We start from the raw sequence: 25,123 nt of genomic DNA, 5'->3' as shown, positions 1-25,123 counted from the left end.
ATCACTGGGTGAAATTCTAAATTCTTGGCCTCCTTGCAAAGACTGCCAATTATGAAGGTAAATATTATGAAACTTGTATGCATTAAAGTGAAGAGGAGTACTGGTATATACTGTGACAGGGTGGGGCCAGATGGCTACAAAAGAGTAACAGATGGCAGATATATTAGCCCCAGGGTAAGTAGGTCCCTCTTCCCTGGGTAAGGTAACAGGGAAGGTTCCAGAACAATCAGGAACCTTCTGGAGACAATTAAGACAGGCTGATTAGAACACCTGCGGCCAATCAAGAAGCTGCTTGAATCAACTAAGGTAGGCTAATCAGGGCACCTGGGTTTAAAAAGGAGCTCACTTCAGTTTGTGGTGTGCGTGTGAGGAGCTGGGAGCAAGAGGTGCTAGGAGCTGAGAGTGAGAAAGCGGACTGTTGGACTGAGGATTACAAGCATTATCGGACACCAGGAGGAAGGTCCTATGATGAGGATAAAGAACGTGTTGGGAGGAGGCCATGGGGAAGTAGCCCAGGAAGTTACAGCTGTCACAACCTGTTCCAGGAGGCACTCTAGACAGCTGCATTCCACAGGGCCCTGGGCTGGAACCCGGAGTAGAGGGTGGGCCTGGGTTCCCCCCAAACCTCCCAACTCCTGGTCAGACACAGGAGAAGTTGACCTGGACTGTGGGTTCACGAAAACGGCCAAACTGAGGGCTGCCGTGAAGCTCCAAGGCAAGCAAATCCGCCAATAAGCGCAAGACCCACCAAGGTAGAGGAGGAACTTTTTCACAACTGGTGTCAGAAGTGGGATCTGGTGTGCACAGCGTGGCGGAAGAAGGAGGGTGTTTGTGGGGGGGAAAGGGAGAGGGTTTATTATTTTTTTTCACTACAATGGAAGACGTAATGCGGGCACTGATACAAGCCACAGCTGCCCAGCAGGAGGCAGTGTGGCTACAGCAAGAGACTAATCGCCTGTTGATGGACCAGGTTGCTCAAGACCAGGCTATGTTGCGGGAACTGGTAAACCAAGTAAAGGCCCTTACAGAGCTGAACTGTGGCCATGATGGGATGCAGATCATGTGGGTCAGCAATTGGCTGCAGAAAATGATGCGGGAGGATGATGTAGAGCCATACCTCCTGGCCTTTGAGAGGACAGCTCTGTGGGAGGCTTGGCCCTGAGAATAATGGTCTGGCATCCTCACTCCATTCCTGTGTGGGGAGGCCCAGAAGGCTACTCTGATTTGCCTGAAGAGGCTGCGGCACACTACCCCCAGCTGAAAGCAGAGATCTTGCCAGATCTCGGGTAATGACTGCAGTGCGGGCCCAGCAATATCATGAGTGGAGGTACCAGGAAAACAAAACCCCGCGGTCCCAATTATATGACCTCATCCATCTCGCACGAAAGTGGTTACGAACTAAGTCCCGGAGTCCGGAGGAGATACTAGAGGTTCTTGTCATCGACCGGTACATGAGAGGACTACCACCAGACCTTTGCACCTGGGTAAGCCATAACGAACCCTCCACCTACGACGAGGTTGTCACGCTGGTAGAAAGGTGAAGGACAGCGAGGGAGCTGACCCGACCAGTTAAGGAAGAAGCACCCCAAGTTAAACTAGCAGCACCAAGCTCTAGAGCTCGGGTGACTGGGCCACCAGGAGAGCCCCGGTGGGAAAAGAGAGGGGCTGAAGGCCCATCAGAAGCCACAAAGAGTCGGAGCACCGTGGGGGAAGAGGATCGTGATGTTAGACTGCCCAAACCAAGAGACCGGGGAATGCCTAGAGCTGCATACAGATGTTACGCCTGCAGGGAGTGGGGACACATAGCTGCACAGTGTCCCAATGCCAAGGAGCCTATGCAGTGTAACCTGGGGAATTGGGCAGACCCATGCTCCCTAATCCACCTTGTGGGGGTCTCACTAATCCCACATATGTACACCAGACCAGTGAAGCTAAATGGGGTAGAGACCACAGCACTGGTTGATTCAGGGAGTGCTATCACACTTGTCTCAGGGAAGCTCGTGAAGTGTAGTCAGCTGCTGTGGGCTAAGCGTACGGGGATAACATGCGTCCATAGGATGGACAGTTGGTTATTACCCCACCATCCCAGTAAAAATCGAGATTCAGGGGAACACTACTGAGGTAGCAGCAGGTGTAGTCCCTAAACTCCCATACCCAGTGCTCATAGGGAGGGACTTCCCAGGGTTTGAAGACTTACTCCCGGTAGGGGAATTGGAGAAAGTAGTGAGGCATCCACAGGAGACTGTCAACCCCCAACCTTCTCTGAAATATCCCCAGATTTGTTCTCCACTCCCAAACAGCGTAGAAAGATGAAAAGGGAAAGAAGGGCAGCTAAGGCCTTGGGAACCCGAATACTGGCCCAAAGCCAGAGGGTCGCTCTCGTAGGTAGGCAGACCCGAGCAGCTGAAAAGGAGGCCACCCAGGAGGGAGAAGCACCCAAATCTGACCCACACCCTAACGCCTCTGAACCAGTAGAGGCAACAGAGACTGGCCCCCCCTAGATCTCAGGCAGATTAGCCCCGGGAGAGGAAATTTTGGACAGGACCAGGCTGAAGACCCAAGGTACGACAACATTAGGAAGGAGGTGACTGAAATAGATGGGGTCCCCGTGGAAGGGAAAATCCAGGGACCAGGACCCTACTTCATAATGAAGAAGAATCTCTTATACTGGGTTGCATCAGTACAGGGGTAGAAGGTACAGCAGATCCTAGTACCTCAAAAACATCAGAATGCTGTATTAAGTCTGGCCCATAGTCATCTTTCTGGGGGGCATTTGGGGGTAGAGAAGACCCTGGCTCAGGTCCCGCAACGATTCTTCTGGCCCGGAGTACATGAAGTGCAGAGGTACTGTGCGTCCTGTCCAGAGTGTCAGCTGCACAGTCCCCGTCCGCACTTGAGGGCACTATTAGTACCCCTTCCCATCATAGAGGTCCCCTTCGAGCGAATAGCCACGGACCTAGTGGGACCTCTGGAGAAGACAGCTCGGGGCCACCAATATATACTTGTCGTTCTGGATTATGCAACTCGCTACCCAGAAGCCGTCCCCCTGTGGAACACGGCCTCTAAAATGATAGCTAAAGAGTTGGTGGGGATCTTTGTCCGAGTGGGGCTACCAAAGGAGATATTAACAGACCAAAGTACCCCATTTATGTCAAAGCTAATGAAGGACCTCTGTACGCTGCTCCATATACATACCCTGAGAACTTCAGTCTATCATCCGCAGACCGATGGGCTGGTAGAAAAGTTTAACCGAACCCTCAAGGCAATGATTAGGAAAGTGGTAAGTCAGGACCCTACTACCCTACCTTATGTTTGAAATCCGGGAGGTACCTCAGGCCTCAACTGGGTTTTCCCCCTTTGAATTATTATATGTACGCCACCCCCGTGGCATGCTAGATATTGCAAAAGAAATCTGGGAAGAGGAACCCAATGAGGGGAGAAATATAATTGACCGTGTGTTGCAGATGCGAGAACAGATAGCCCGGGTCACCCCTTTGTATGGGAACATTTGGAAAAGGCGCAGGAGGCCCAGTGAACCCATTACAATCGCCAGGCAAAAGTCCAACAGTTCCAACCAGGGGATCGGGTGATGATGTTGGTACCCACAGCAGAAAGCAAGCTTTTGGCCCAATGGCAGGGGCCCTATGAGGTGGTTGAACCCCTGGGGGAGTAACCTACAAGGTGCGGCAGCCAGGACGCTGGAAACAAGAACAAATTTATCACATTAACCTCTTAAAGCCTTGGCACCAGTGAGAGGCATTTGTAGTGGCTCAAGAGACCCCGAACCAGGGATATAATGTGCAGGAGCAGATCAGGATAGCCACTGATCTGACGCCAAACCAGAAGAAGGAGGTAACTGAGATGATCAACTGATACCAGGATGTGTTTTCAACCAAACCAGGTCGGACCACCGAAGCATATCACCACATTATCACAGACCCTGGAGCAAAGGTAATTTTAAGGCCCTATCGGGTCCCAGCAGCAAAAAGGGAGGAGATCAAGGCAGAGGTAAAAAGGATGTTGGAGCTGGGAGTCATTGAAGAGTCCTACTGTCAGTGGTCAAGCCCCATTGCGTTGGTGCCCAAACCCGATGGCACCACTAGATTTTGTAATGACTTTCGTTGTCTGAATGAGAGATCCAAATTTGATGCATACCCCAAATCCCATATCGATGAGTTAGTTGACCGCCCAGGCAATGCCCAATTTTTTACCACCCTTGATTTAACAAAGGGATACTGGCAGATTCCCCTTGCCAAAGATGTGAAAGAAAAGACTGCATTCTCTACACCAGAGGGTCTGTTTCAATATACTGTTCTTCCTTTTGGACTGCATGGGGCACCTGCCACCTTCCAGCGTCTTATGGACAAGCTCCCATGGCCCCATACCAGTTATGCAGCGGCATACCTGGATGATGTGGTTATTCATACCCCCGACTGGGAAACCCACTTAGGGAAGGTGGAAGCAGTTCTGGACACGCTAAGACAGGCTGGCCTCACAGCCAACCCAGCCAAGTGTGCTATAGGGCTAGCTGAGGCTAAATACCTTGGCTGTATTGTTGGAAGGGGCATGGTCAAGCCCCAACTAAACAAACTAGAGGCTATCTAAAATTGGCCCCGGCCGAATCGGAAAAAGCAAGTCCGGGCATTCCTGGGTGTGGTGGGGTACTACCGACGATTTATTCCCCATTTTGCTACCAGAGCGAGTCCCCTGACAGACCTGATAAAAGACATGGTGCCAGACATGGTGAAGTGGACAGATGATGCAGAGAAAGCATTCATGGATCTACAGACAGCCCTCTGCAGTAACCCCGTGCTTATAGCCCCAGACTTCAACAAAGAATTCATTTTACAAACAGATGCATGTGAAGTAGGATTGGGAGCTGTACTCTCGCAGATGGTCGGAGATGGAGAACACCCAATCCTCTACCTCAGCAGGAAACTCCTCCCAAGACAGCAGAAGTATGCCGTGGTTGAAAGAGAGTGCCTGGCTGTGAAATGGGCCATGGAAACACTATGTTATTACCTTCTGGGACGACGGTTTACCCTTGTGACCGACCATGCACCCCTCCAGTGGATGCAGCGAAATAAAGAGAAGAATGCAAGGGTGACCAGATGGTTCCTGTCCCTACAACATTTCCAATTCACAGGGCTGGAAGCCACCATGGCAATGCAGATGGCTTCTCACGAGTACACTGCCTGATGTCCCAAGTTGCCCAACCCTGTAGTGTTGAGCGGGGGGGAGGGGGTGTATGTGACAGGGTCGGGCCAGATGGCTACAGGAGAGTAACAGATGGCAGATATATTAGCCCCAGGTTAAGTAGGTCCCTTTTCCCTGGGTAAGGTAACAGGGAAGGTTTCAGAACAATCAGGAACCTTCTGGAGACAAGACAGACAGGCTGATTAGAACACCTGCAGCCAATCAAGAAGCTGTTTGAATCAATTAAGGCAGGCTAATCAGGGCACCTGGGTTTAAAAAGGAGCTCACTTCAGTTTGTGGTGCGCGTGTGAGGAGCTGGGAGCAAGAGGCGCTAGGAGCTGAGAGTGAGAACGCGGACTTTTGGAGGACTGAGGATTACAAGCATTATCAGACACCAGGAGGAAGGTCCTATGGTGAGGATAAAGAAGGTGTTGGGAGGAGGCCATGGGGAACTAGCCCAGGGAGTTGTAGCTGTCACAACGTGTTCCAGGAGGCACTCTAGACAGCTGCATTCCACAGGGCCCTGGGCTGGAACCCGGAGTTGAGGGCAGGCCCACGTTCCCCCCAAACTTCCCAACTCCTGGTCAGACACAGGAGGAGTTGACCTGGACTGTGGGTTCACGAAAACGGCCAAACTGAGGGCTGCCGTAAAGCTCCAAGGCGAGCAAATCCGCCAATAAGTGCAAGCCCCACCAAGGTAGAGCAGGAACTTTGTCACAATGCTAAATGAGTACTAAACTTGATCTTTTGGGTTGGAGAGGGAATAAAATATTTCTTTTAAGGTTCCTCATCTCTGCACACTTTTTCTTATAAAGATTAAGAAGAGGTGTACATGGTTGTTTTCTAAATTGCCTTGCGGTTGGCTGAATGTCAGAATATGTGTTAGGTCTTAATGGAATCTGACCTGGCTTTTCTGCGGCCATGAAAAGAATTCTGAGTTTTCCTTCTGGCAATCAGAATACCATGTCTGCTTCCTAAAAATTTGAGGTATTTTGTAATATCATGATACAGCTGCTGCAACCTTGCTGTTTTTAAAATTACTTTTTTTGTCTGTGAAATACTACACGTAGTATATAGGACTCTGACTTTAGAACTCTGACTACTGCATTACAGCATATCAGGGATTTACTTTGTAGTAGCTATTTTCTCAGCGTAATAAGAACTCCTCTGAGTCTTTATTGCCTGAAAGTGCTTATGGAAAGAAACACAAATTACTTGTTACTTTTATGTTTGCATATATTAAATATGCATTGCTACATGTTTAATGCATGTACCAACCACACCAATTAGTTGTTGAAAAGAAACAATTTGTTGTTAATAAAATAAAACAGATAGGTTTGATTTAGGCTTAGAGCTTGATCCTTCTCTTATTCAAGTCAATGGAAAACTTCCTAGCCACTTTAATGATGTCAAGTTAAGCCCTTATTTAGAGAAGTTTCCTTTGCAAAGACTCCAGTGTTTCTTCTGAGTGCCTGGCATGAACATATGTAAACTTTCTAACTACATTTTCAAATGGCTGGTAAATTACTTGAAATTCCTAGTCTCTTCATCTTTTCCTCATTTGGCTGGCTTCTTGATCAAACAAACGGCGATGGCATTTTGATTTATCTGGTTAAATCAGTGAGAAGCTATTCACTAGTACTTGAACAGCTCTAAGCTTGGCCATTTCATAGCTGTTTTTGTCATAACAGGATGAGATATGAGCTGAATCTGGTTGGGGTTTTTTTTCTGCATGGATGTACCCAGATATGTTAGGATAATTACTTGGCAGTAGCATAGACTGTACGTATGCAGGAAGGTGGGGGAATGCAGAATTGCATATCAAGTCTTGATCAAAAATGCCAAGAGATTTATAACAGTTATAGTGCTCTCAAAGTGAAATGTATTTCAAGCTATACACCCCTATTAATGTGCTGCTTCTAACACCTGTCAAAATCCCCTTTTTCCTTCTAAATTTCACACCACTCCAAATTTTGCCTTTTCTTCTTTTTTGGAGGATGAGAGAAGAAGCTGAAAATGAATATGTGGAACTAACATACTCATTTCATTTATACTGTTGAACAGTTTACGTTCCAGAAACACATATTTAGGTAAATATTTAGTGTAATTTTTCAAAACTTTATAAAGAAAAGAGCATTTGAAAAGACTTAAAATATTTCAGTACCACAGACATCTGAAAGGAGAAGGAACTACTAAAAGGCATTTTGCCATCTTTCTTCTCAGCTATTTTCCATCTGAACTATTTTTATCCGAGCTCACAGAAGGGGATTTATATTCATCTCTGGTGCATTTCTGCTTTACCATTTCTGAGTTTATAACAGCATATAGGACGGAAAATTAAATAATCTAAAATCCATTTTGTTTCAACAGTGCCTGTCCCTAGCAGCACTAGAATCAAATAAATATACTGTGCCCAGTTTAAAAGGAAGCTAAGAGTAGCATATTGCACAGGAAGTTGACAATCCCAGGTTTCTCCATGAGTTAAGATATTCTGAGACTTGAATTGTTAGATACTAAACCTATCAGAAATAATAGACTCAGTTTTAATGAAAAAATTAAGAGTTGTAAAACTGTGTCACAGACTACAACAATGCACTTCATTCTTCATATTCCACTTTAAAATATTGTTATGAGCTAGGTGAAACTTTTGTTATAGATTGAGCTAAAACCTTATTGAGACTGATAGGTGTGAATTCACCCTTCAGTTAACATTACTGTAAGCATAAACCCTCACCTAAGACAAAAGGTATGTATGAACCTGCCCAGAAGCTTTTAGCTGGGTATAGTTTTGGGTAGGTGGTGGGGAGGAAGAGAGACAGAACACTCAGAAACTAAGAACAGAGAGAGAGGGAGAGATGGGAAAGCCAAGAAGGAACTTGTAAGTACAGTGTGACCCTGAAAAAGCAAGAAAGAGAACATTTGGGGCATTTGGGCCTAAAGAAGTTCGCGGGCTGTAAGCTAAGAAATTGCTCCTTTTGTTCTTGGTTCCTTATGAATTCAGAGACACAAGATTTTTTTACATTCCTTGTCAGTAATCAAGATTGCATCAAAGAAAATAACAGACTATCACCACTTTCTACTCCCAACTGGAACATCCCCACTGCCCTGAAATTTGACTCGCTGCTCTGGTTGAAAAGAGGCAACACTCTGTGTGTGTGTGTGTGTGTCTGTGTGCGTGCGCGTGTGTGCGTGCGAGAGAGATACTGACTTCAGAGCCGTGGATATTATCCTGTTTGAAGACCATGGCCCTGATTCTCTGCTACATCTGAGTGTATCTCAGCCATAGTGGAGAAGGGCATGTGTCATAAATATAAAGGGGAAGGGTAACCACTTTCCTGTATACAGTACTATAAAATCCCTCCTGGCCAGAGGCAACATCCTGTTACCTGTAAAGGGTTAAGAAGCTCAGCTAACCTGGCTGGCACCTGACCCAAAGGACCAATCAGGGGAGAAGACACTTTCATATCTGGGGGGGAGCTTTGTTTGTCTGTTCCGTGTGCCTTTTTCCGGAGACAGATCAAGGGAGCAAGTGACCCAACTGGAAGTGGCGCAGGCCGAGGGACATACTGGCCGCCGCTTCCAGCAGCTCCCATTGGCCTGGAGCAAAGAACTGCGGCAATCAGAATACCAGATCAGCTGAACCTGTGGATGCGGCAGGTAAACAAACCAGCCCAGCCTGCCAGGGGCTTTCCCTGCACAAGCAGCAGAACAAGTTTGGGAACCATGGTCCTATAGAGTTAGTAAGTATTTAGCAAGAAAATGTGTTAGATTATCTTTTGTTTTGCCTTGTGTTTTTCTCTGTGCTGAGGGGAATGTGTATTCCTGTTTTTTTTTCTTTTTGTACTTTAAGGTTTTGCCTAGAGGGAAATTCTCTGTGTTTTGAATCTAATTGCTCTGTTAGATTATCTCCCATTCTAATTTCAGAGAGGTTTTTCTTTTACCCTCTTTTCTTTCTAATAAAGTTCTGTTTTTTTAAGAATCTGATTGGGGTTTTTTTTTTAGTGTCCTGAAAAACCCAAGGCTGGTCTGTGCTCATCTTGTTTATTCTCAAACTTCCCCAGGAAAGGGGGGTATAGGGCTTGTGGGGATATTTTGGGGAAATAGGACTCCAAGTTGTCCTTTCCCTGATTCTTTTTAAATCACTTGGTGGTGACAGCATTTACCTAATCCAAGGTACAAGGGAGAATTTGTGTCTTGGGGAAGTTTTAACCTAAGCTGGTAGAAATAAGCTTAGGGGGTCTTTCATGCAGGTCCCCACATCTGTACCCTAAAGTTCAGAGGAGGGAGGGAACCCTGACAGCATGTGGAGGGAACCAGTTTCAGCTCCCTGATTCTGGGGTGCCCAACCTTCACATAATTTATTGCACAGAAGGGGTCCTGCTGCATCTCAGGGCTGGTCTACACTGAAAATTTACATTGGCATAGATACATCTCTCGGAGGTGTGAAAAATCTACATCCCTGCAACCTAACCTCTGGTGCATATAGTGCTAAGTCAGTGGAAGAATTCTTCCATTGACCTAGCTACACCCTCTCGAGGAGGTGGATTAACTACAGCCCCAGGAGAACCCCTCCTATCACTGTAGTGAGTGGATCCACTAAAGTGTGCCACTGTAGCATTTTAAGTGTAGATATAGCCTTAGTTCCTTGTGTTGCTGGCATAAGATCCCTGCCCCCTTCTCCCTGTTTCACCAAGTAATGGGGATGGTGGCTGGTGAAGGGAGCTGTCTGACAAAGATTTCCCCTACATGAAAGGAATCCTCCATTGGGAATCTCTAGCTAGTTTAAGGCCACTTTGCACTGAACAAATGGTCTTAGCAGGCCAAAGAATCTGGCCCCATTTCTTGAAGTGCTCTCCTGAACCCTTATTCACATGAATAGTCCTTGCAAGCAGTCCCAGGTAAATATGTATATATACTGGCAGTTCATGTGAGTAATAAGAACACTTAACTCCTTTGGTATGGAAATTGCAGGATTAGGCCCTGAATTATTCTGGTAAAAGAAAGCAAGATGACCTTATAAATGTAAGCATTGTGTTCACATATATATGGTTAAGGTGGAAGTGCAAGTAACATTACTCATCATGGTATAATTATGAAACAAGGATTATGAAATTATAATGTGTCTACAAATCCATCAGTAATGTAAAGCTACATTACCCACCCACAAAAATAAGTGATTAATCTCTGAACGTTTCCACACAGCCTAAGTAGCAACCGCTTGCTAATTTATGATTAACCATTAATCTTTTTCTCTCTTTTTAATTGCAGTTTGATTCTCTTATCTTCATTTTCACTACATATTTTATCAGAGGCGATTCAGATTTCTCTGACTGGAAAAACTGTGAGACTTAGATTGTGCGACCTTTCCTCATGTTGCTGAGCACTTATACAAATTAGTATATAAGACTTCTTGTGTCAGTAAGTGTTCATCAGTAAAAGTAAGAGTTGCACAAACTGGCTTATAGTTATCACAGGGGCCTAAAGTTCGTGCCTTTTGAAGGGTAGGATTGTCTGGGGTCTGAATTGTAGAAATGAGCTCCCCTGGAAAGAAGAGTATCTCCGAACCTTTGTATAACCTTTGTATAAATACAAACCTTTTTTTTGTGATTAATTCTCTAGTGTTTTTCAGGGTCCAATTACATAGTTTTAAAGAAAAAACATAATAGCTCGAACAGTTGGTGCAGTATAAAAATGAGGAAAAACAGATTAATCCACAAAGTACTTAGATTCAGGTATTTTAAAATGTTTAAACAATTGACAATTTCACTCAGCCATACCTGAATCCAGAGAGAGAGAGAGGCCCATTTCCCAGAGCTGGTGGGGGAAATTTGAGGTATGTTAGGAGTAATTCACAATCTCCAGTATGAGACTGGGGAGGGACAGTGGCTATTGCTGAATATCTACCTACATATTTAGGCATTGTGTGTGTCGTCTTAAGCAGGTATATGAGAATATAAATAGAATCTGATTCTCCATTTTTTAACTCAACAGGAGCTTTGCCATTGGCTCCAGTGGGTTCAGGATCATATAGCAAATACACTTGGCAGAAAGGGGACACTGTGGGTACATCTACACTGCAATAAAGAGCCCAGATTAGTTGACTCAGGCTCACAGGGCTCAGGCTGGGAACTAAAAATTGCAGTGCAGACATTTGGGGTCAGGCTGGAGCCCGGGCTCTGAGACCTTCCCCCCTCTCAGGGTTTCAGAGCCAGGACTCCAGCCTGAGTCTGAACGTCTACACTGCAATTTTTAGTCATGCAGCCCATATCCCATGAGCCCTAGTCAGCTGAGCCAGGCCAGCTGTAGCCTTGACTCAGGTCTTTTATTGCAGTGTAGAAATACCCTGTGATCTACTTAAATCATGACTGCTGCAATGTGAACTTGCAGGGTTCTCCTAAATTTGTGAATTTAAGCAAAGACATAATATAAGAATACATTAGGGGCCAAATTAATTCCTGACTTCAGTGGAGTTACACTAGAGTTGAATCTGATCCTAGATATTTTTCTTTTCCAAAAACTTGCCAGAAAAGTAGCAGATAATTATGTATGTCTTTAGCAACTGAAGTTAAAAATAATAATGGGAAAACTGAATTTCTTTTAACAAAAGAATCCAAACTTTTCTTGTAAGATTGCATTTCCACTCATGTTATGAATCAGCAATAATATATTAACATTTCAATAATGAATAATAATCAGTGATGATTAGATTTGCATCTGTTAATTTTTTAATATAATTTTCCAGGAAAAAATGGTTATCAATAAGCCCCGGTCTTGCTGAGGGGTGTGTGAGAGCTTAGCAAATATCCCCATTACCATTTTTTTGTGCAAATATACAGCACATTAGGCATGATAGTTGCACGCCAACCGCAGAATTGGATATTTGGGCCCCCACTTTGAGAAAGCATTTAAGCATCCCTAGTCAGGGCAGCACATAAGCACATTATGAGTGTTGTCTTGAAGAGGAATGCTTTCCTGAATTGGTTCCTAAAATAATAAGAGGCAAACAATTTTGAGATAGCATTGACAATGCAAGATAGCAGAAAAAATTATCCTTTCAATACATATCAAAGGTAACATTTTATTTTAATATAGCTCTGCGTGTGAGGAACAAGCATTCTTTGGCGAAGATGCCAAAGCTTCCTCTTCAGCATATATTTTCAAAGTGGCATGGGGACTTAGCCACACAATTCCACTAACACTAGTGGATCAAACGTTACAATGGGACTTGACTGTATAATTTGAGTTGGATTCATGAACACTGTATTTGACTGGTTATCGAGTTGATGCACATGTGGCTGGGGGAAAAAGGGGTTAAGAAATTGAAAATGGGAATTGTATAGTTGCTATTAGTTCCGGCATTTCCAGTCAAGGGCTTCATGATGGAAGCTCCCCAAAGCTGGCAAGTATATAAAGAGTCTATTCTTATTGAATAAGCTCATTTACTATTTATTTCCACTCCCACCCAAGTGACTCATGAATTTCTTTTCAAATTTCAAAAAACTTGTTCATAAAACACGGACAAAAATATCCTTTTTATGTAGTCAATAAATGCCAACTCCCTTTGGTGGATCTAGGTCTTTATATTTGACTGCCTGCTGAACACTGGGCATTGTTCCAGAGAAGAGTGTGGTGTTCTTCCATATTTTAGGGACCGCTAATTAAAATTAAACAGAACACAGCACATGGAAAAATAGCGGCAATGGGGGAAAGGGACATTTTCAAAAACTGTGTTATTTTTCAACAAATTGGAGGATTTTTACTGAAAGGTTTGTTTTTATGAAAAAATATTTGGTGAGCCGCTCACTAGTTTTCAAGGGGATAGTCAAAGCAAAAGCAATTTAATCGGCAAGATGTGCAGAAAAACATGAGATTTGAAGATACACTGACAGTGTGTAGTACCGTCATAAAGGTGAGATTCATTGTCCATACTCCAGCCCACACCATGACCTTGTTCCAAATGTACGCAGCACTCAGGGCTTGATTCAGGTATCTGACATGGTGATAGGCAATGGCAAGTTTGAGGGATAATTTGGATGTAATTTACTTGTCCTATTTTAATTGTGTGTGTGCGTGTGTGTGTGTTTGTGTTTAACATAACTCTATGTCTTACTCCCTTCAGCTCCATCTGCTTGCGTGTTTATCAGTTTTTAGATTGTGAGCTCCTTAGGGCAGTGATCATCCATTCCAGCTGTTTGGAAAGTACCTAATACATTGGAGCCAGGACTAGAAACATAATAATAATGACACAAAAGATATGAAAAAATACCTAGGACGGAAGCAGGATTTGACTAGGTCAGTACTTGGAGGGGAGATTTCCAAGGAAAAACAAATAATTGGATCTCTTCTTAGCGGGCTCTAGGAAGTAGAGTGTTGGTGCTTCAGTAAGTTACACTCTCAGTACTGCAGAATGATGCTTGCTGTTAAACAGTTGTGAGTGCTGTGTTGCTAGAAGCGCCATCCTCCAGGTGAAGTGTAAAATCATAGTCCTAGCCATTTGTGGCCATTAATGGCATTCTAGCCCAGAATAGTGGTACTAATCTTAGTGTTCCACCTGTATTTCAAATCACCCATGTTGTACTCAACCTACTATAATTCTCCTTGTACTTACAGTTCTCTTACCTTCCTGTCCAAAGGTATCGCATAGAAGAAATGTACAATGTTAAACCACTGTTGTGTTTCACCCCCAAAGATGGCTGCAGTGGATGATTTCTTTGTACAGTTGGGGTATACAGATGTTGAGTTTCTAAAGTGCTTTGGGATACTTTGGATTAAAGGAACTATACAAATACAAAATTATAATCTTCTATAAACTTCATGAAGTGTTGTTGACTTTGCAAGATTCATACCCACACGTGCAATCAGTATTGAGCCCTCGTTATATGATCTACAGAATCGTGAAGTTGTCTTGTTAACTGTAGCCAGAAGTGCCACTTAGCTGCTGGCACCTCCTATTTCAGGGAGCTGTGTTACTACCAGCTACCCTAGAGAGACCAGCAGAAGCATTGGTTGCGGTCTCATATCTAACTGCTTAAAAATTGTGTGGTGACTTATAAAGAGCTGTGATTCAGGAAATAGGCTATATTGCCTTTGAAAAATGTCATAGAGCTGGCTGATTTTTTCAGCCTTTTTAATGCTGAACAGGCATTAGCCACATTAGCATTAACTTTTGTTAGTCATCCTGTCAAGAGGTCACACAGAATTAACTACTGGTGGGGAACCAATAGTCTCATGACAAGGAAGCCAGCTACTGTATGCTTCCTCTGCTTGGCAGAAGGCCCAGAGCTGTGTGTTGGTAATGGCATTGTATAGCCAGAAATCTGCAAAGTTTTGGCAGTTTCATTTGCAGATGCTTGTTTTCTCATTTGGATGATGTACACGATATCAGCACTTATCCTGCATTGATCGAGTGATGCTGTTACAAAGCTGACCTTTTAAACTACAGATATTTTGGACTAAACTTTATCCTCTTCTGTGTTGTTTTTGGTAGAAGGGGAACTTATGGCTCTTTATGTTTAACATATAAATTACATTTTGTGCTAGACCCTGCAAGGTACCATACACTCCAAGTACTTGGTTTCAATGTTTGGTTAGGCAGCATCACCTGTGTGTCTTTTGTCTTTTCATACATCTATACTGCAGGAAAAAAAACATGGCACAGAGTCTCAGAGCCCAGGTCAGCTGACTTGGGTTCCTGGGAGCTCAAGCTACAGGGCTAAGTATTGCAGTGTAGAGATTTGGGCTCTAGTTGGAGCCCACGCTCTGAGACTCCCCCCTTGCCCTCTTCTCCCCCCTTTCAGACATGCTTGCTGACTTCTCAAGGAGTTTTCAAAACAGAACTGTACAGATCACTTAAAATCCACTTTTCCAAATCTGTAGTCTGGAGTGTCAGATATAGTTCAAATTGTAGTTGTATAAGGCCATTATCATAGAAGAATAATGGAAGAGTAGGGTTGGAAGAGATTCCAGCACCTCCCTAGGTAACCCATTCCAGTGCTTCACCACCCTCCTAGTGAAATAGTGTTTCCTAATATCCAACCTAGACCTCTCCCACTGCAACTTGAGACCATTGCTCCTTGTTCTGTCATCTGCCTGAGAACAGTCAAGGTCCATCCTCCTTGGAACCCCCCTTCTTCAGGTAGTTGAAGGCTGCTATCAAATCCCCCCTCACTCTTCTCTTCTGGAGCCTAAATAAGCCCAGTTCCCTAAGCCTCTCCTCATAAGTCATGTGCCCCAGCCCCCCAGTCATTTTCACTGCCCTCCACTGGACTCTCTCCAATTTGTCCACATCTTTTCTGTAGTGGGGGGCCAAAACTGAATACAATACTCCAGATGTGGCCTTACCAGTGCCGAAGAGAGGGGAATAATTACTTTCCTCGATCTGCTGGCAATGCTCCTACTAATGCAGCCCAATATGCCGTTAGCCTTCTTGGCAACAAGGACACACTGCTGACTCATATCCAGTGTCTTGTTCACTGTAATCCCCAGGTCCTTTTCTGCAGAACTGCCACTTAGCCATGTCCCCAGCCTGTAGCAGTGTATGGGATTCTTCCATCCTAAGTGCAGGGCTCTGCACTTGTCCTTGTTGAACCTCATCAGATTTCTTTTGGCCCAGTCCTCCAATTTGACTAGGTCACTCTTGACCTTATCCCTACCCTCCAGTGTATCTACCTCTCTCCACAACTTAGTGTCATCCGCGAACTTGCTCAGGGTGCAATCCATCCCATCATCCAGATAATTAATGAAGATTTTGAAAAAAAAAACAGCCCCAGGATCAACCCCTGGGGCACTCCGCTTGATACCAGCTACCAACTAGACATCGAGCCCTTGATCACTACCCATTGAGCCCAATAACCTAGCCAGCTTTCTATCCACCTTATAGTCCATTCATCCAATCCATACTACTTTAACTTGCTAGCAAGAATATGGTGGGAGACCGTATCAAAAGCTTTGCTAAAGTCAAGGTATATCATGTCCACTGCTTTTCCCATCATAGAAGGCAATCAGGTTAGAAGGCAAGACTTGTCCTTGGTGAATCCATGTTGACTGTTCCTGATCACTGTCCTCTCCTCCAAGTGCTTCAAAATGGATTCCTTGAGGACCTAACCATGACTTTCCAGGTACTGAGGTGAGGTTGACCGGTCTGTAGTCCTCTGATTCTCCTTCCCTTTTTTAAAGATGGGCACTATATTTGCCTTTTTCCAATCGTCTGGGACCTCCGCGGATCACCACGAGTTTTCAAAGGTAATGGCCAATGGCTCTGCAATCACATCAGCCAACTCTGTCAGCACTCTCGGATGCAGTGCATCCGGCCCCATGGACTTGCGCATGTCCAGCTTTTCTAAATAGTCCTTAACCTGTTCTTTCACCACTGAGGGCTGCTCAACCCTCCCCATACTGTGCTGCCCAGTGCAGCAGCCTGGGAGCTGGCCTTGTCTATGAAGACTGAGGCAAAAAAAGCATTGAATACTTCAGCTTTTTCCACATCATCTGTCACTAGGTTGCCTCCCCCATTCAGTAAGCGTCCTACACTTTCCCTGACCACCTTCTTGTTGCTAACATACCTGTAGAAACTGTTCTTGTTACCCTTCACATCCCTTACTAGCTGCAACTCCAATTGTGCTTTGGCCTTCCTGATTACACCCCTGCATGCTCCAGCAATATTTTTATACTCCTCCCTAGTCGTCTGTCCAAGTTTCCACATCTTGTAAGCTTCCTTTTTGTGTTTAAGCTCACCAAAGATTTCTCTGTTATTTCTCTACCAAGCTGGTTGCCTGCCATATTTGCTGTTCTTTCTGCACATCGGGATGGTTTGTTCGGGCACCCTCAATAAGGCTTCTTCAAAATGCACCCAGCTCTCCATCCATAATGAAAATAATTTGGGGACTGATGTTCCCATCGTTGCTCACACTGAGGAGTAATTTACACCTTGAGTAGTTTCATTGATTTCATTGGGACTATTTGTATAGTATAATACTGCTCAGTATGTCAGAGGGCCCTTAGTTTGGTTTTTTGTTTTGTTCTTGAACAAGGAACTTGTTACAATTCTTTAAATCTTTCTTCTGTAAAAATATGTACACTGCCTTTTTTTCATTAAAGGGGAAATAGTAAATGAAAGAAATATGAAGGCATGAGAAAACTGAAGGGAATTGATGATTCAAAGTGTAATCACAGTTATATAAACTTCCATCATCCTGAGGCTTCCAAGCTGAGGGTCCATTTGCTTTTAAATCTATGTCAAGTTAATTCTTTATTGGTTTTCTCTTTGAAGTATGGTGTAGCTGATTATAAACATTTTATAATTAAAGGAAACCAAATTTGGAGAGAGGATGTGTTGATCTGCCTATATATATGTAAATGTGATAGTTATAAAAGTAGTTTCAGTACAAAAAAGACTAAACTTTAAAATAATTATTTTAAACAAAACAGAATTAGAGCTAACTTCCTCTCATTCCACAGCTAAAACATCTCAGACCTGGTCTATGCTTAAAATTTAGGTTAACCTAGCTACCCCTCAGAGATGTACTTAAGCTGACCTACATCCCAGCATAGACACCATTAGGTCAGTGGAAGAATTCTTACATCGATTTAGCTTCTGCTTCTCAATGGGGTGGATTAACTACAGAGGCAAAAAATAAATCCTCCTTTCAATATAGAAAGTGTCTACACTATGGTGCTACAATATCACAGCTTCAGTCTCTGGACAAGCCCATAGTTGTGGGTTTATGTACTCTAGGAGAAGTAGACAAGTTATCACTAATAATGTATCTTGCTTAACTTGGTTTTTGAAATAATACAATGTCCTATGGAGTTCAGATCTTAATGTGGACAAACTTTTCTTTTTCTCACTTGCTTTTTTATTTAGAAAATGATTTGGATTAATTATATATCAATAGAGCATTGAATAAGTGTTTTGGTTTTTTTTTTGGTTTTTGTTTTAAGTTGCTATGTGTGTATCAAGTTAATAGAAATTTTAATAAAAATACATTAATAATTGAATTCAGAGGGACATATTGAAAAATGAGCATAGTAAGCATAAATCAGTGTAATTCACATGCAGAAGAATGAGGTTGTAGTAGGAAAAGCAACTATTAGAAGGGTGAAATATAAAATAAATTGTGTGCAGGGAGGAAGGGTGTAGATATGCCTTATCTTAGGCCATTCTACGTCCTCCTTATGCCTTGGTTGCTTTTCCTGCTACACATCCACATTTCAGCCCTTTCAACATATAAAAAAAATCACCTTCTTACACTTATTTCATCTTATCAACTGGTTTGTCTAGATAAGAATAAGAGGTCATGGTTAGGTCACTAACACATACTAGCTAATCTCAACATTTCCTCGGCCTCTTCTTAATCTAGACAAACCCAATGTGACCATTTATGTCACTTTCAATTGGGCCCAATATTTCTGAGCCAATTTTAGAGGCAAATAATTACAAGTGCAATTTCGCACATATAGAAATAAAGACCAGTATCTAAATATCTGAACTTATTCAGTTATGCCCCAGGTCAGCAAAGCACTGAAACACGTTCTCAAGTCAAGCTGGGATTTAAGCACATGCTTAAAGGTAAGAATATGCTTAACTGGTTTGTGTAAACTACTTTCTTCAGTTAAGGTCTGATCCTTCTTCCATTAAATATAATGGCAAAAATCCTATTGTCTTCAATAGTGCAGGATCAGGTCCTTATGCCCCAGGGAATCTAGAGGCAATTTAGGGTGCTGATGTTTTTCAATTAATATTTTATTAATGCTGCATGAACATGTACATAAGATTAACTGGAAAAAAGTTTACAAAGACTACAGAGTTCAAAGGTTTGTCCTTAGTTCATATGTGTGCAAACTTTATGTGGACTATTATCTACTTATTTATTAAGTAAATTCAACTTAATTTACTAAATCTTGCTTTTTTGTAAAAAGGTCATGTATGAGAATTCTCATATGCTTTGTCAATATAAATTTCTACATACATAGTACATCCATTAAAATGATTATTGGACTTTTTTATGATGTTAGATTGGGTAGGTATGTTTTCAGTCCTGAGAGATGCTGAATTGGCTACAACGGATGTGGTAAGAGCTTCATTCACCTCAGAGTTTGACACACAAAAGAATGAAGTTTACAGATTGAGAATCGATAATCTAGATTTCCCATTTAATTCAGCCCTGAACAATTAAAAGGGTAGTTCTATTTTCCTGTCCTAACTGAAGTTTGTAACTTATTCACAGTAACCAACATTAGAACCCCATATAACTGAATGGAATAGGAGACACACAATTAAGTTGGATGACCAGAGGTTTGGATAAAAGGTGGAATTTTTCACTATAAGCAATGTAATTTGGAAGGTCCAAATATGGCTACAAGGATTTAAGAATAAAATGGCTTATACTATTGCTAGTTTTCAAACGATGACTTTTAGTCACTTACCAAGAGAGGTCCGGAACATGTTGGCAGGAGAACAGAATCTTCTTTTCTCCAAATTGTGTGTTAAATCAGTATAAACAAACTGGAAATAGAAGTGCTTATTTGAATTATGTGCACGTACTTCCATTCACTCTATTTCTCTTTTCTGTTTGATCAATGAAATGGCCTGAATTTTATTGGTAGAGTAGTGAAATGGGGGGGGGGGGGGAGAGTTAAAAGTTCAGTCCAGTGAACAATGAAAAAACATTTCAATTCTGCAAATAAAAGTAGAAAATGAAATCTGTGGCTGTTTTCATGTAGGAATATTAATACAAATGAATCAAATCAATCATCTTCTTGAGTGCATGAACATAGCATGGCATTAGCTCATAGTATATTGTCTTGAACCTCTGAAGTCTTGAAAGAATGTCGTAAAAGTATTTTTCAGAGGGTTTTTTTTTCTTTATTTTCGTAGTTTATTGTAATATTCCCCCAGGGATGCTTGAAACTGATTTTTTTTTATCAAACTTTTTTTTCTCCCCTCCACATGCTCTATTGATATTTCTCAAGATATCAAGTTGCTAGCACTGAATTTATTTTCTGAATTTTGGGGGGTGGAAGAGATGGGGCATTTATTAAAAAATATTTCATGTACAAAATATTATGTGGACTATTTTTATCAGTAACTAAATGAAACAGTAAGATAGTTATATATAGTTTACTGCACATGAAATAATATGTATGCCAATATTCACTGCGCATATCTATATTCACTAAGACCCTAATCCTGCAAAGACATATGCCTGTCTTTTACTTAAAGCCTTACTGGCCTCATTTTTTTTCCTCACGTGCTTAAGTTAAGCACATATGGAAGCCTTTGCAAGATCTGACTGCAAGTGCCAAATTCTGCCCCCATCGCCACACCACGAGCTGGATTCTCTCAACTAATAATAGTATAAATCAGGAGTAACTCCAATGAGATGACTGGAGTTTCCCTGGTGTCGGACTTGTGAAAGGGTGAGGTGAGTAACCGTGGCCAGTGGGAGCTGCGATTGGCCGAATTTGCGGATGCAGCAGCTAAAGAAACTGGCCTGGCCCGCCAGGAGGCTTACCCTAGCAGGCTGCATGCCAAAGGTTGCCGATCCCTGCTTTACATCCTTCTGGCACATTGGACTAAATCATGGCTCTGTTGAAGTCAGTGGGAGTTTTGCCATTGACTTCAGTGTGGCCAGGATTTCCCCACTAGGGCACAGAGCTGTTGCTCCATGTTGGTATCACCGGCAGCAATATCGCCTCCAGAGGGCTGAGGCTGAAACATACTGACCCACCACAATAGGGGACAAATGCTACACATATTTAAAGGGTCAGGAAACAGCTGCTAAAGTGAATGCTCCCTTGGGAGCCCAAGGAGAAAATCTGGCTGAGCTGGCCAAAATTTTCCTTGATGATCCTGCTGAACATGCAACCACTCAAATGCAAGTTGTGCCCGGAAGGCACAATGAAGGCCATGCTATATAAAAAGATGTGGATATTCATGATCAGTATGTTCCTTCCTTTCCGTTTGGGGCTCAGAACTAGAGCTATGTGAATTACTGATTTTTCAAAAAAAAGAGTACTTGTGGCACCTTAGAGACTAACCAATTTATTTGAGCATAAGCTTTCTTGAGCTACAGCTCACTTCATCGGATGCATACTTTGGAAACTATAGGATTTCCTGGGTGCCCCATCATCTCAGGCATTGGCACCCTGACAGAAGGATTGTCTGGCTATGTAGACTCCCTCCTCAGACCCTACACTCCCAGCACTCCCAGCTACCTTTGAGATACCACTGACTTCCTGAGGAAACTACAATCCATCGGTGATCTTCCTGATAACACCATCCTAGCCACTATGGATGAAGAAGCCCTCTACACCAACATTCCACACAAAGATGGACTACAAGCCGTCAAGAACACTATCCCCGATAATGTCACGGCAAACCTGGTGGCTGAACTTTGTGACTTTGTCCTTACCCATAACTATTTTACATTTGGGGACAATGTATACCTTCAGATCAGTGGCACTGCTATGGGTACCCGCATGGCCCCACAGTATGCCAACATTTTTATGGCTGACTTAGAACAACGCTTCCTCAGCTCTTGTCCCCTAATGCCCCTACTCTACTTGCACTATATTGATGACATCTTCATCATCTGGACCCATGGAAAAGAAGCCCTTGAGGAATTCCACCATGATTTCAACAATTTCCATCCCACCATCAACCTCAGCCTGATCCAGTCCACACAAGAGATCCACTTCCTGGACACTACAGTGCTAATAAATGATGGTCACATAAACACCCCCCTATACCAGAAACCTGCCGACCACTATTCCTACCTACATGCCTCCAGCTTTCACCCTGACCACACCACACGATCCATTGTCTACAGCCAAGTTCTGCGATACAACCGCATTTGCTCCAACCCCTCAGACAGAGACAAACACCTACAAGATCTCTAGCAAGCATTCTTACAACTACAATACCCACCTGTGGAAGTGAAGAAACAGATTGATAGAGCCAGAAGAGGTCCCAGAAGTCACCTACTACAGGACAGGCCTAACAAAGAAATAACAGAACACCACTAGCCGTCACCTTCAGCCCCCAACTAAAACCCCTCCAACGCATTATTAAGGATCTACAACCTATCCTGAAGGATGACCCAACACTCTCACAAATCTTGGGAGACAGGCCAGTCCTTGCCTACAGACAGCCCCCCAACCTGAAGCAAATACTCACCAGCAACCACATACCACACAACAGAACCACTAACCCAGGAACCTGTCCTTGCAACAAAGCCCGTTGCCAACTGTGCCCACATATCTATTCAGGGGACACCATCACAGGGCCTAAGAACATCAGCCACACTATCAGAGGCTCGTTCACCTCTGCACATCCACCAATGTGATATATGCCATCATGTGCCAGCAATGCCCCTCTGCCATGTACATTGGTCAAACTGGACAGTCTCTACGTAAAAGAATAAATGGACACAAATCAGATGTCAAGAATTATAACATTCATAAACCAGTCGGAGAACACTTCAATCTCTCTGGTCACACGATTACAGACATGAAAGTTGCGATATTACAACAAAAAAACTTCAAAACCAGACTCCAGTGAGAGACTGTTGAATTGGAATTCATTTGCAAATTGGATACAATTAACTTAGGCTTGAATAGAGACTGGGAGTGGCTAAGTCATTATGCAAGGTAACCTATTTCCCCTTGTTTTTTCCTACCTCTCCTCCCCCCCCCCCACCCCGACGTTCTTGTTTAACCCTGGATTTGTGCTGGAAATGGCCCACCTTGGTTATCATACACATTGTAAGGATAGTGATCACTTTAGATAAGCTATTACCAACAGGAGAGTGGGTTTGTGTGTGTGGTTTTTGGAGGGGGGTGGGTGAGAAAACCTGGATTTGTGCTGGAAATGGCCCACCTTGATTATCATACACATTTTAAATAGAGTGGTCACTTTGGATAGGCTATTACCAGCAGGAGAGTGAGTTTGGGGGGGGGGGGGGGCGGAGGGTGAAAAAACCTGGATTTGTGCTGGAAATGGCCCAACTTGATGATCACTTTAGATAAGCTATTACCAGCAGGAGAGTGGGATGGGAGGAGGTATTGTTTCACGGTCTCTGTGTATATAATGTCTTCTGCAGTTTCCACAGTATGCATCCGATGAAGTGAGCTGTAGCTCACGAAAGCTCATGCTCAAATAAATTGGTTAGTCTCTAAGGTGCCACAAGTACTCCTTTTCTTATTGTAAGGAGAGTGATCACTTTAGATAAGCTATGACCAGCAGGAGAGTGGGGTGGGGGGAGAGAAAACCTTTTGTAGTGGTAAACACCCATTTTTTTCATGCTTTGTGTGTATAAAAAGATCTTCTATACTTTCCACAGTATGCATCCGATGAAGTGAGCTGTAGCTCACAAAAGCTTATGCTCAAATAAATTGGTTAGTCTCTAAGGTGCCACAAGTACTCCTTTTCTTTTTGCGAATACAGACTAACACGGCTGTTACTCTGAAACCTGTCACTGATTTTTCAGTTCTCTGGCTAAACCAAAATGTGTGAAGGGGAAAAAACAGATAGTAGTTTGGAGTTGAATGAAAGAGTTTCATTTTTAAGGGTTTTTCACCTTTTAAAAAATACAATGGAGGTAAAATTCAAAACAAAGTAATTTCAAATAAAAATATCAAAACATTTCATTTTAAAAAAATCAAAACTAAACATTTAGTTGAGGGGGTTTTTTGTTTTGTTTTTTTCTCAGTCTGAAACAATTCAGTGGAATTCAACACGAACTTTCAAAATGTTTTCTGTTGACCTGAATCTACATTTTTCAGTTTTAAAAAATTGCCAGAATCTCCCTCATGGTCAATTATCAAATAGTGAAGACCATAACTTCGGTGATTATTGTTTATATAAACATACTGTTTATGTTTCATTTACACAGGTTTACCGAGCAGAAATTGCTCCCATTAAAGAAAATGTGAATCATGTCAATGACCTTGCTCACCAGTTCACCTCCTCTGATATACAGCTTTCTCCATATAATCTCAACTGCCTGGAAGACCTGAACACAAGGTGGAAGCTTCTACAGGTAAAATTGTCTTCATCATTTTTGAAGCTCTGCATTTACATGAACATGTTTTTTTTCTTGTGTTTTGGTTTTTGTCCCAGTGGAAGAGCTATGAAAATATGTTGCGTGATAGAGAAAATTGTTGCTATGCAAATTACAGTGTGCGTATCTATTTTGATTAAAAGAAAAGCTGATATTGTAAATGGTTTTCCTCATAAATTTCTGACCACCTGAATCTCACTTTCTTAAGAACATGATAAATTGAGCTAGCCCTATTAATTGTAGATAATTAGCACATAGCCCATGTGTAATTAACAGTATGCTTCTAGCTGGTTGCTTAAAATCCTCTCTTCAGGAACAGACAATTGTTTACAAAATTTCATCACCTTAAAACAATTATAAACAGCAAAAGATGTGCATTTGTTGCAACTTACACTACCATGTATTTCATATGACAATTTATTTTGGGTTAGGCATATGTAGTCTTTACTGCTCTTTTGTACTGCATATGGAAGATTGACTTTAGAGAGTTTATTTTCACAACTCCAGTGCTTTCTCTTTTCTGTTTAAATTACTTCCAAGGACATTAATTTAAAATACTTTCCTGTACAAGCAGCTTAGTGATCCTGTGCACTACATCCTTTAAAATCACACCTGTGGAATCAAATATAAAATTACAAGGCATTATATTCATTAGTCATTGGCAGAATTCAGTAATCCTATTAAAGTAGTCAAAAAAGTGGATTTTATGAGTTTGCTTTTAAAGCTGAAAAAGTATTACAATATTTTATCACATCAGAATGAATATCAAATGTAAATAAAAACAAAAAATGAAAAGATTATAGAACAGGTTTTACAGAGATGTACATCCACTTAAGTTTAGTTATTTTTCATTATTTTCCAGCAAA

General features: G+C 42.5%; 1 protein-coding gene across 12 annotated transcripts in view; it reads left to right on the top strand.

The window, feature by feature from the left end:
* DMD (dystrophin) overlaps window positions 1–25,123 on the top strand; it is a 1,926,267-nt gene that overhangs the window by 1,673,961 nt on the left and 227,183 nt on the right. For all 12 annotated transcript variants that reach the window (XM_073357918.1, XM_073357881.1, XM_073357898.1 and 9 more), the window contains one exon: window positions 24,090–24,236. In XM_073357918.1, the coding sequence (XP_073214019.1) occupies window positions 24,090–24,236 (147 nt within the window). The remainder of the gene's footprint in view (window positions 1–24,089; window positions 24,237–25,123) is intronic.

This window comes from Lepidochelys kempii, chromosome 1, assembly GCF_965140265.1.
Source record: "Lepidochelys kempii isolate rLepKem1 chromosome 1, rLepKem1.hap2, whole genome shotgun sequence".
In the NCBI taxonomy this organism is placed as follows: domain Eukaryota; kingdom Metazoa; phylum Chordata; order Testudines; family Cheloniidae; genus Lepidochelys; species Lepidochelys kempii.
The sequence above is the reverse complement of the archived record's forward strand: the minus strand, read 5'-3'. Positions and strand labels throughout refer to the sequence as shown.